Below are 12,392 nucleotides of genomic sequence, written 5' to 3' on the forward strand. Positions count from 1 at the left end.
AAGAGGTCCTTTGCTTCCTCTGGTATCTTTGCTCGAGCTACACCATCGGTATAGTTTTTGACATTCAATGGCTGTACCAATACATCAATGCTCAATTCAACGACCCTCTCCGAGAACACAACGAATGCCTCTCCACTTTCTTAACATGGTTCGCGCCGTTATCTGCCTGGAACGGTAAATTAAGAAAATCAGCAAAAGCAACTGGATTACCATTCAAGAAGTTAAGAGGCCAAGGAGGTCTTAACCCCTTCTTCAATCCTCACACCATCTATTTCTTTCACCGTCCTGTTCAAGTCAACAGCAAAACAAAAAAGATCCATGCATTACCTACCCTCATCCACCACAACGACTATCAAAGAGGAGTCAGACCTGATTTCAACCTCAATGACACCAAAGCCTACGAAGACTTCCAGACACATGCATTCCGACTCAACAATGCAATTCAGACGTTCCCTATTCCTTTCAACCCGAATTGGTTCTACTACCCTATTGATTACCAGATGGATCTTGATGAAGATCTCCAATTCTTTATGGAGAAACGTGCCCCTCTGCCGGCCAGCTTAGAACCCAAGAAGAAAAGGCCCATAGAAGCCCAAGTTCCCATAGAAGTCCAAGCAACGCAAGAAAACAAACAACCACAAGAATGCCCTCCAGAGTTCTTTCAAGATGCGCAACTTCCAGACGACGAGATGAATATCGACGAGATAGAAAAGAAGTTCAACATTGAAATTGACGAAGAAGCGGCAAAAATAGTTGAAGATTATGAAGAAGAGTACGTCTGCCCAGGTGAATATTACGGATGCTGCGACAAGCATATCATCGAGTTCGAGATTGATCATTAAAATAAGCATCCGTTATTAATGTATAATTATGTAAAATATGTGTGCTTTAAATCAAATAAAGCGATGATGTAATCGCTAGGTAAGCATGATGCAAGCGATGATGTAATCGCTATGTAAGCATGAAGCAAGCAATGAGGTAAGCGCTTATGTCAGCGCCTTATCCTCATCTATAAATATGTGTGTACCCCCTTGTGAAATATCATCAAATAATTTCATAAAAAACCTCTCTCTAAGTTTCTCTCTCTAATGTCTCTCTAAAGTTCTCTAGTTTTCTAGACCTTATCTCATCTTTGATAAGCTCTGATTCCTATCTTCCATACACAAGATGCGATCCAATCATTTTTCTTTCTTTTTAGTAATAAAATCAACTCGTTTCTCTCCCTTGAGATGCACATTTTCTAAACAAGTTGAGTTTTATTATCGATTGACACGATTTTCTAAGCATTGACTTCTGTAATTTTTGTATACAAATAAAATCAACTCGTTTCTCACGCATTAGTTTATTTGATGTATTACTCTATATATAATAAAACCCTGAAATCTAGGTGCATCAAGAGACTAAAACCAAAAATGAATCTAAAATCAGAGCTGAATGATCTAGAGGAATTGACCTCAAATGCGAAGCAAATACAAGACGATATGTTGGAAGAGATACTAAGAGTTAGTGCGAACACAGAGTATCTTCGACCCTTTCTTCATGGGAGCTCTCATAAAGAGCTTTTCAAGAAGAACGTACCGGTGGTGACCTATGAAGATGTTAAGCCTTATATTGAGCGCGTGGCTAATGGAGAACCCTCAGATGTCATTTCGGGCGAACCTATTACTCATTTTTTCAGAAGGTATACGCTGTCAAATTACAAATAGTAGTTTTAGTAAATGATGATCAACTAGCTCTTGAAAAAAAATAGTGACATTTTGTGACCTTATGTTATGTGTGTTTAGTTCTGGAACTACGGGAGGAAAACAAAAGATCTTCCCTGTTAACAACAAGTATTATCAGAAGAGGATATTTAGCGAAGATCTACGCTGCTCTATTTTATCCAAGTAACTCTTCACATATTAAATATTTTATCCAAGTAACTCTTCACGAACCTCTCTATTCTCAAAAAAAAGAAATGTATTTGTTCCTTCCATCCCAAGGAATCATAATGAGCGATTTCTTTTACCGGTTTATAGGCATATCAATGGCGTCGTGGACGGAAAGGTGATAGCATTTCTTAACACTAGAAAATTGTCCAGAACTCCCTCTGGTCTACCTGTTGGTCCTGTAATTACGAGCTTCCTAGTGAGCGAATATTTCAAGAACTGGTCATCCAAACGTTACACCAGCCCTGACGAAGTCATATCATGTACTGACAGCAAACAGAGTACTTACTGTCATTTTCTTTGTGCTCTTGTCCAGAGAGAGGAGGTTGTGAGTATTTTTGTTCCATTTGCTTGTGCGTTAGTCCAAGCAATCAAATTTCTTGAAACTCACTGGAAAGACTTGTGTAACGATATTCGATCTGGTCATGTTAGCGAGTGGATTACCGACCTTGGTTGCAGAGACTCTGTCTCCGTCATGCTTGGAGTACCAAATCCTGAATTAGCAGATCAGATTGAACGTGAATGCTGTCGTCAGACATCATGGGAAGGTATCATCACACGTCTATGGCCTAACATCAAATTCATTCATAGCGTAGTTACAGGACAGATGAGTCAGTTCATTCCAGTTTTGGAGTTCTACTCCAACAAATTGCCTCTCGTCTCCATGAGCTATTCTGCTTCTGAAACATTGTTAGGGATCAATGTGAATCCCCTATGCAAACCACAAGACGTTTCTTATACATTTTTGCCCAACATGTCCTACTTCGAGTTCCTACCTCTTGATGAAGGAAACAATGCTGAAGTAGTTGATCTCGTGGACGTCAAGTTAGGTCACTTTTATGACCCCTTGGTCACAAATCATTTCGGTGAGTTGTATACATTTAACATTAATATCATCTCTCACCTATATTATCAACACTAATCATTTTTTTTAAATATATTACACTAATCATTTTCAGTTATTATTGTTTCTAGGGTTATACAGATATAGAATGGGAGATATTCTACAGGTGACTGGATTTTACAATAAAACACCTCAGTTTAGATTTGTACGCAGAAAGGATACGGTTATAAGCGTCCATGTGGAGAAAACAACAGAAGAAGATATAGCAAATGCGATGAATCGTGTGACAGCAGTACTTGACTCTGAAGGTTTAATATTGATGGGATTCACATGCAAACCTGATATCTCCACCTTCCCAGGTCATTATGTTTTTTACTTGGAGCTCAAAGCCAAAAACTCTGATAGCATTGTTAAGCTTGATAACAGTGTAATGGTCAAGTGTTGCTGTGTAATGGAGAAATCATTTAATGCTCTCTATAGAAAATTTAGGAGAGAGTATGAGAGCATCGGAGCGCTAGAGATAAGGGTGACGAAGCAAGGAAGGTTTGATTCTCTCATGGAATATTTCATCTCCCAGGGTGCTTCTGCGTCTCAGTACAAGACACCACTATGCATAAAATCCCCTCAAGGTTTAGCAATTCTTGAAGACAGAGTTATTGCTCAGTTTTTCAGTGACAAATCCCCTCCTCTCTGATCAGATATGAATAGCCAAGGGACAAAGCAATTCATGAGTGAGTTTGGTTTATGTTTCTTGGAGAACTTTTTGGTTTTGTGTGCAAGTGTGTGTGGTCTGTGTGTTATGTTAATTTTAAATCTGTCTAGTTGTTAAATAAACGAAGCAATTTTTTATTTGGAATGAATGTTAAATTGTATTCATAAAAAAAAAAAATGTTTGTGTTACATGAAGTGCAGCGTTGTTTAAAAAATAATTTGGAAACTATAGACTGCAACTAACTATCTAGTACTAAACCAGAACCAAAGAGCCCAACAACATCTCAATGTATATTCATCTCAACCAAACGCCTCTTTTAGTATATATATAGTTGCACGAAATGGTTTGAACTTGTATCATCACAACGAACTCCCCCACCACTTAATTTCGTTCCCTGAGAGAACTTAGCGAGAGAGCACAGAAAGAAGAGAAGTCAAGAAGAAGGTTGAAGAAAGAAGGATGATGATGATGACAATGGAAAACGAGTTTCAAGACCGTAACAACCTGAACATCAACGACATTGATCTCTCTCTCCTCCGCCTTTCCTCCCCACCTTACGACCACTCTCGCTCCTCCTTCTCCGCCGCCGCTTCTCCTCCTGATATCAGCCCCTTGAAACGCTCGTCCCCTGTTTCAGACGAATCCGATCAGCACAAACGCAGGAGACTCTCCCTCCAACTCCAAGACCCGATCTTTATCACGTCTCCTCTTCGCTCCACTTACCCGGAAACCCATTATTCCTCCATTGACGACCCGACCTACGCAAGCCCTGTTCCGGAGAAGCAAGAAACGTCGCCGTTGTATGATTCCGAGAGTCTTGAAGAAACAGAGGTTGGTTGTGTTATATAATCAAGAAACTTGGACTCTCTGATCTGGTTTTTAAACTAGTAATGAAGAGTCTTCGTTTGGTTGTTTACTGATACAAAAGAAACAGAGGAGGAAGAGGGTTAACAATCACGTGGAGGAGGAGATCACTCACGAAGAAGAGACTAACTATGATACTTACGAAGAGATCAACCGAGAAGAGAAGACTAACTATGATGCTTATGAGGTTTTGCTTTATTTTTGCATCCTACGCTTATCATTTTTAGTGGTTTCAAAAAGGTGAACTTCATTGCAGACGCAGCAGCACGAGGAGGAGGAGGAAGAAGAAGGTTGTGGAGAAGGGATGAGGATAGAGAGATGTGGAGATGGGTTTGTGATAAGATTGAAGTGTAGATGCAAGCTAGCTTACAGGGTTCTCTTCTCTGATCATCACCTCTACTTCAAGTCTCTCTAAGCCTTCATCATTTTAGTTTCTAGTATCTCCCAATCTCTCTCTCATTTTGTTGTAACGCTTTTTTTTTTTTTCCTTATTTGTTCGGTTGGACTATGAAAACATTTGTTAAAGGAGGTTACAACTTTTTTTTTTTATGTGATGTGATTTGGGTCAACGTCAACGTCAACGTCAACGTCAACGTCAAAATCTTATTTACTACTTATGTGGCATCTCTGAATTAACAAAAAGAGATAGTACTAGTAGGCCTGCCTTGATTCGATACCCTTGTTTGAGAATCTCTGATGCGCGTAATAAGCTTCTGCACGCGTTTTCACGCGCCGACAAATCGTCTTTCTTTATTCCGCCGTAGTCACCACAAGCTGATCCCACCTTCATCATCTTCCTGCTTCCGCAACAACGTCAGTCTCTTCTCTCCTCTCTCTCTCTCTTCCCTTCTCTCTCTTAAAAACGTTTCCTTTTCCTCTTTGTTCTCCCAGAATTGCTCTGTTATGTCCGGACATAATAAAATGGAACAGTTTGATCTCTCTTCCAACACTGTGATTGATCATCCTCCAGCTCTCACTGATAAAATAACCCTAACCCGTGACGCGGGTCCTTCCAAATTTCAGGTCTTTCCCTCTCTCTCTCTCTCTCTATAGGTCAAAGTTTTCTTCTTTCACAAAGCTTTTAAGTATGTTTTTATTTTTGGTGTCTGCGACTTGTGCAGGTGATTGCAGACTTTGATGGGACTTTAACGAGATACAGAGTCAATGGAATTCGAGGCCAGAGTATGTTTCATCTCACATTTAATCTTTATCTCTCTACTCATCATCAGTCAAAAAGCTGAAACCAAACTACTCTGTTTTTGTAAAGGCAGTCATGGCATCTTGCAGCAAGGAAACGCTGATTACGATGCTAAGAGGGAAGCATTGTATGAACACTATCATCCTCTTGAGTTCTCTCCTCTCATTCCCCTCCATGACAAAACCAAACTCATGGAACAATGGTATGGTACTCTCTCTTTCTTACCAATCACATAACATTTTCCTTTTGTCTTTTCATCAATTGTTGTTTTTTTTTTCCCTCTACCAGGTGGAGTAAAACTCATGATCTTCTCATTGAGGGAGGTTTAACATGTGATGCAATCAAGGAATCTGTTGCTAGTTCCTCCATAGCTTTTAGAGATGGTGTGGTTGAACTGTTTGAGTTTTTGGAGGTAAAAAAAGAATCAAAAAAACTCATGGTTGCTGTTATTATATTAATTAGCTTTTTTGTGTATATTAACCAGTCTAACTCTGTTCGCCATTTGATCCAGGAAAAGGATATCCCAGTTTTGATTTTTTCAGCAGGACTTGCTGATGTTATTGAAGAGGTGACTCTCTCAAGACTATTAGCAGTTGAGATTTTTCTCTGCTCTTTAATGTTTCCTGTATAATGAATATATGCTTTTTTCTTACTACAGGTTTTGAGGCAGAAACTTCATAGAACATTCAAGAATGTAAAGATTGTGTCGAACAGGATGGTGTTTGATGGTGATGGTCGGCTTGTGTCTTTTAAAGGTAGACATTTGGTGTAATGTTAGATAGACACATGTTCTACTTTGTTGTCAATCAAATTATAGGGATACGACTAAGCATTTGATATGTATATGTGTATCTTTTAACCGTAAACTGCGGTTTCTTTTACCTCTTACGTTACAGGAAAGCTGATTCATGTGTTAAACAAGAACGAACACGCTTTAGACATGGCTGCACCACTCCACGACCGACTTGGTGTGGACATTGGTGAGGAAGATGAAGAGAATGCGTACGTGAAACAAAGAAGAAACGTTTTGCTTCTAGGTGATCATTTGGGGGATCTTAGGATGTCTGATGGTTTGAAGTACGAGTCTCGAATATCTATTGGATTCCTGTGAGTTTCTCTTTTTGTTTCGTTTCTACCTTTTGTTGCTCTGTTTCTTTATCTCCTCTCACTATTTTTTATTTCTTTTCCAGGAATGATAACACTGAGAAGAGTCTTGAAAGCTACCGTGAGGCCTTTGATATCGTTTATCTTGTAAGTCGCATACGCATTCTATGTTTGAACATATAGATAATCTGAATCACCTGAAAAAAAGAATTGCTAAGAGAGTTTTTGTTGTTTCTTTGTGGGTCTAAAAAAGAATGATGCACCCATGTGGGGAGCTCTGGAGCTTGTTTCTCAGTTATTTCCAACAGAAGAAAGTTAACTGCAATGCCTGAACCTTGAGGAGCCATGCTAAGTGCAAGACTCTTTCTTCAGTTGTCTTGATTGAAACAATACTATAACTAGTTCTGTGTGGTTTGCTTCAGATTTTTAAGCATAAAAGAATCATTATTGAGAGACTCTTAAGTCTTAACAAACAAAAGTGCTCTAACTCATTGATACTTGTATAGACAGAGTCACGATAAAGTGCCCGTATGCTAATAAAATTCAAGTTTATAGCATTGTACTTTGATTAAATTAAAGTAAAAACATAATGAAACATTACCAAAATTTGAAGAAAGCACAAAAAAAGTAATTGGTACTAAAACCATCAATGCCCTCTTTTATGTGAAGTGTGAACTAGAGAACAAAATGTAATACGCAAGGTACTATAGCCCACTACAAAGATATAAGGGATTCACATCCTGAAGATGGTTTTGTCATCCAAAACATATATAGCTTCTGATCCCAATCAGTCACCGGTCACAAAAGACTTCTGCTCGTAGTACTTCTTCTCACTAGCTTCCTTTTTCAAATTACGTTTCTGTACTCCCACCAGAAAGACATTGACTGAGACGTTGGTCAGAGTGAATCAACAAGAAGATAGATTAGAAAGAAAGAAAGGAAACTTGCCTGATAAGCTTCATGGTTTGCTACAATCCTCTTGATTATGGTGGAAGTTGAGATATCAAGAGGGCTCTCTAGTACTTCAAATATGCCCATGCTTTTTGGTACTGCATACGGATTATCTTCCTCCTGTCAAATTGAAAAACAAGAATCTTGAGAAAATCCAGCTCTTTGTATTCTACCTTAAATATATATAAATCTTGTTTTACCTTTTGAAAATCATCGCTCTCAGCTACTGTCCCATGAACCACTTTCCAAATGTTAAATGTCGTGATCTGCAGTATCCAAATCACTGTCGAAAATTAGCTTTTCATGAAAGCCTTTCAGGTTATTATTTAAGTAAAGAGCAGAGAAGCTGACCGTATCTTTTGACACTTCCCATGGGGCACCAATTATCACCTCGTCTACATAGCGGCATGCCAAAACACTTAAGCTTCTTTCATGGAGATTCATGATTGGGTGTTGCGCTCCTCTTTTACCACTGCACATCAACGTATAACAAGCACCAATTTGGTCCAGTTAATTTAAGCAGAGACGCAATTATGCAAATCTAATCCAGGAGGAGGACAGTAAGTATTTACTTATGCCTATAACGAACATCACCAACTATATTGATTAGCCACCATAACAACTGCCAGGACAGGAAAAGACAATCACTATAAAGCTAACTGCCAAAGATGAGCAATTTCTAACCTGACAGTCAGGTCATTATGGATTCCAACAAGAAGAAAGTCCCCAAGCTCTCGAGCACGCCTGAGAATCTGTAAGAATTAAATAATCAAGACAAAGAATCAACAACATTGGCAGAATAAAACTGGAGGGTCGCTCAGTAATGTTTGTCGGCACCAAGTTAACTTAATGTACCTCAACATGGCCAGCATGGAAAAGATCAAAAGCACCATCTATGTAAATTATGCGTGCATCAGGTCCTGGCCCCTGTGACAATAAGCATGTAGTTTCGATCAACCCCAGATACAAAATGAGAAGAGTAAAGATGAATCAATCAAGGAATATAATCTTAAGTTAAATCTAGCGGGCATAAACTGATATAGGCGATATAAAGAAATGGTTGAATATAGATAAGCAGATAAAAAGTATCCAATTGATTGGTGAAATGGTCATAGAAAGGGTTGAACTAATTATGTTTCAGAAGGTAAGAACCAAGAGTAAACCACCAGACAGTGTTCACACAGTGATAATGAAAGCTGCTACACGTTATCTTTAACAATTAAAACAACTGAGAAAAAGAGGCAAGAACCACTTGCATAGTTATTAGAAATCATGAGTTATGCACCTGTTCAACCTATTATATCACTAAGCAACATATAGATCTACAACTCCAAAGATCTAAATTATCTGCCTGAGTAAGCTAAACACGTAGAAACACAACAAAAAAAGAAGATGTCTTTAAGAATTGCACACCTTGCCATTGGAGAACTGAACGATCCTGCGGGAAGTAGGAAGAAAGTGTGAGACGCGAGTACTAGCAGAAGAAGGTCCGTCCTCAAATCTTGGGCTATTATGCCCATGGCTAAACTGCCTTTGCAGAGACGAATGACTCTGACTGTTCGATCTTACACAGAGAAGCATACGACCTGCAGAAACTCGAAACAAAGTTATAATCTTGAAGTGATAAGTCAAGCCTATAATGAACACTCAATAACATAAACATGAAATGCAGCTCGTATCTCATTATAAAAAAAAAGACGAAACCTTTCATCTAAGCAACAATTGGATGTAGGTTCTTTACCAACGATATCAGTGCTGGAAACACCTTCAGTACGCTTGATCTGCTTATACCTCCCAGCCTTCTTAGCCAATGCATAAGCATCAGTCCCATCGGGAAGAACGCAAGGATCATCCCCATGGATGATGTAATCAATCCGATACTCATCAAACAACCTCTTCATAAACTCCTCCGTAATCGCGTAAGGAGCGTCCGGTATAACCTCATCCACCCACTTAACAGCCTTCACCATTATCATTCTAAACACACACACAGCAAAAAAAAAAAAACGAAAATCAGAACAAAAACATTAAAAGGCGAAATTGGAATACACAAAGAGAGATAATAACCTCTCGTGAAGAGGCGTGACGGGAGGTCCTTTGTTAGCGATGATCTCCTCGTCGCTGACGACGCCGACGACCAATTGGTCGCCGAGGGCACGCGCTTGGCGGAGCGCGTTGCAGTGGCCGTAGTGCATCATGTCGAAGCAGCCGTCCATGTAGACGCGGACTGGTTTCCGTCTTCCGAAGCATTTCCACGGCGTGACGAGGCTTGGACCTAGCCCTAGGCCTAGGGGAAGCTCGCCTTTGAGGAAGAGGTGGAGGAAGGAAGCTCCGACGGCGAACGTCGCTCCTCCGATCAAGCAACTGCCGACGATCTTCTCCTTCTCCCAAACCATGTTGTTCTACAGTCTCTCTCTCTCTCTATCTCAGATCTTTGAACGTTTGTGTTTCCTTCGCATTTGGAGACGTCTCTCAGATCTCTCTCCCTCGGAGATTGTTTGAAAGAGGAGATTCGGCGGATTCGGAATCGTTTTTTTTTATTCTCTCTTTTTTTTTGTTTCCAGAGCTGGGCCAAACCACCTTAACCGAATTGAATTTGAATGGTTTGGTTTGTTAAGCTGATTTTTAAGTTGTAACTAGATTTTGATCCGCCCTTTAAACGACGGATATATTTTTTGTTTTACATTCTTTTAGAAACTTAATTTTCATATTTGTGTTTTAGTCATATTTATGTTTTTTTATAATCATATTTGTATATAATATTTTTCGTAAATGATTAGTAAGAAGTTTTAGTCATTGTATTAAAATAATTGGACTGAATCTATATCAATAGGTTATATTCTTAATTTAATAGAATAAATATAACATCCACAAAAATCACCAAATTCCAAAAATCCGGTTATCGGTTAAACCATTGCTTGAACCAAAAGATAATTTTTAAAATTTTTAATTATCTTTTCTATAATATGTTGATAAACAAGATTGTTTTTCAGTTTGGTTATCAAAAAATTATTAATAATGTTTTACTTTTGTTTACTTTAGATTTGAAGTTTAATTTATTATTCACATCACACAAATAAATATTTATGAATTTCTAAGTCTTGATATTTTATGTTAAATGTCACAAATCTTAACTTGTTACAAAAAAATTTTTAAATAATCTAAACTATTTTGATATTTTATATGTCAAATAAAAAAAAATATAGAAACTAAAGTTATGTATTTTCTAAATATTTTTAAACATAAAATATATACATATCAAAACTATTAATTTATGTTTTAACTAGGTGTTTTGCCAGCACATGCGGGCATAAATTTCTTATAAATACTTATTAGTTTATATCTTATTAATCTAAAACCAGCATAATAAATTATTATTTATGTTTTCAATAGTTAAATCAAACATCAAAATGTTTATATATGTCAAATAATTTTAATCAAAATATATCCTTATTATTGTGTTAAGTTTTTTTAAAAAATATAAATTATTTTCTAAACTATCTCTAAATATGAGTATATTTTAATAATAAATTTTCTGTATTTTAATTTTTTTTAACTTTTATAAAAAAATATTGTTTTCAGATAGGCGCAAAAAAGAATATATATAGAAGAATTTTTTTTTTGATAATTCTAAATATTATTTTGTAATCAATTATTTAATATAGCATATAACATATAAACTTTATATCATTAAAATAAATTAGTGAATAGTTAGAAACTAATAATAAATTGATAACCTATCTAAAAGTCTAAAACCTAATAAAAATATGACAAATAAGAAAATCTAATATAACATATAAATTTAATATTAATAAAATAAAATTCGTTTTATTTATATATAATATTCATCAAGGCTATTAATTTAAATTAATGATTTAGTGACTCAGCTCAAAACAAATAATACATTAATGATAATTTAGCTTAAACTTTTAATAAAAATATGACAAATAAGCAAAATTAGCTAAAATCATGGAGAACATGACAAGTAAGCAAATCACTTCATAAATAATAGTATAGATTATAATGAACATTTGTTAAACAAAGAACATCATAAAGATATTACTTAAAAATTTATCTAAATCAAATACATCAATGTTATGTATATACGTATATGTACATATGTGTTTTGTTTTGTCAACATACGTATATTAATACATTTAGTATGTTGTAAAAAAAATATTTTAGTTTATTTTAGTTCATTTGACGTAAAAAAACGATATATATATATATATATATTTTAACAGGAGGTTCGAAGGCGGACGCGATGGCACCTACGCCACGCTTAACTCAACCGACTAATTCCCCTGGCCCGGAACCAACCTGCGCCAATACCTATTACCCAAGGGACGCGATGACACCAACGCCACACTTAACTCAACTTGGGGAGGACGTAAAGCATTCCGTGGCCACAGAGGGTATTTGAGCCCGGATCCTTATTGGCATTGTAGCTGCCTCAAGACCACTGGACCACCACCCCGTGGTTAAACGATACATATATTAAAGAGGCAAAGTGATTCTCATGGAGGAAGTTACATAATAATGACTTAACAGCCACTTTGTTATTCTCCCTGGCAACCTACACATACCTTAAAAATATGATTTTTGGTAGTTATCAAATGTGGATATTTTACATGCAGTTAGAGTTTATTTCATGTAGTTATATTTTAGATGTAGATATTTTAATTTGGATACAACATATATTAATGAGGCATACTTCAACTTTAACAGTATCGATGAACGAACAACAACAGAAACGGAGTATCATCCTTATTACTTTATCAGAATAGGCTA

At 36.9% G+C, this 12,392-nt stretch overlaps 3 protein-coding genes across 4 annotated transcripts; 2 read left to right on the top strand and 1 right to left on the bottom strand.

Moving 5' to 3' along the window:
- The first annotated feature begins 1,061 nt into the window (after window positions 1–1,061).
- Window positions 1,062–3,712, top strand: LOC108846174 (4-substituted benzoates-glutamate ligase GH3.12-like). 2 transcript variants are annotated; one of them, XM_057004656.1, is made up of 5 exons: window positions 1,062–1,248; window positions 1,388–1,681; window positions 1,785–1,886; window positions 2,019–2,794; window positions 2,904–3,712. In XM_057004656.1, exons 2-5 carry the CDS (start codon window positions 1,413–1,415, stop codon window positions 3,464–3,466), a joined length of 1,710 nt encoding a protein of 569 aa, XP_056860636.1. In that variant the 5' UTR covers window positions 1,062–1,248; window positions 1,388–1,412; the 3' UTR covers window positions 3,467–3,712. The 2 variants fall into 2 exon arrangements, with proteins under 2 accessions (XP_056860636.1, XP_018474901.2); XM_018619399.2 differs by having other exon boundaries at window positions 1,062–1,681.
- Window positions 3,713–4,981: 1,269 nt separating this feature from the next.
- Window positions 4,982–7,207, top strand: LOC108843919 (uncharacterized). Its single transcript, XM_018617079.2, has 10 exons — window positions 4,982–5,161; window positions 5,240–5,371; window positions 5,470–5,530; window positions 5,616–5,748; window positions 5,835–5,958; window positions 6,058–6,114; window positions 6,205–6,301; window positions 6,443–6,653; window positions 6,737–6,797; window positions 6,904–7,207. Exons 1-10 carry the CDS (start codon window positions 5,045–5,047, stop codon window positions 6,967–6,969), a joined length of 1,059 nt encoding a protein of 352 aa, XP_018472581.1. The 5' UTR covers window positions 4,982–5,044; the 3' UTR covers window positions 6,970–7,207.
- A 74-nt stretch (window positions 7,208–7,281) lies between these two features.
- Window positions 7,282–10,170, bottom strand: LOC108843918 (ethanolamine-phosphate cytidylyltransferase). The gene is made up of 9 exons (XM_018617077.2): window positions 9,669–10,170; window positions 9,343–9,578; window positions 9,015–9,187; window positions 8,457–8,528; window positions 8,286–8,353; window positions 7,953–8,073; window positions 7,802–7,867; window positions 7,599–7,721; window positions 7,282–7,509 (listed from the first exon to the last, which is right to left on the bottom strand). Exons 1-9 carry the CDS (start codon window positions 9,995–9,997, stop codon window positions 7,438–7,440), a joined length of 1,260 nt encoding a protein of 419 aa, XP_018472579.1. The 5' UTR covers window positions 9,998–10,170; the 3' UTR covers window positions 7,282–7,437.
- Window positions 10,171–12,392: the final 2,222 nt, after the last annotated feature.

This window comes from Raphanus sativus, chromosome 3 (genome assembly GCF_000801105.2).
Source record: "Raphanus sativus cultivar WK10039 chromosome 3, ASM80110v3, whole genome shotgun sequence".
Classification (NCBI taxonomy): domain Eukaryota; kingdom Viridiplantae; phylum Streptophyta; class Magnoliopsida; order Brassicales; family Brassicaceae; genus Raphanus; species Raphanus sativus.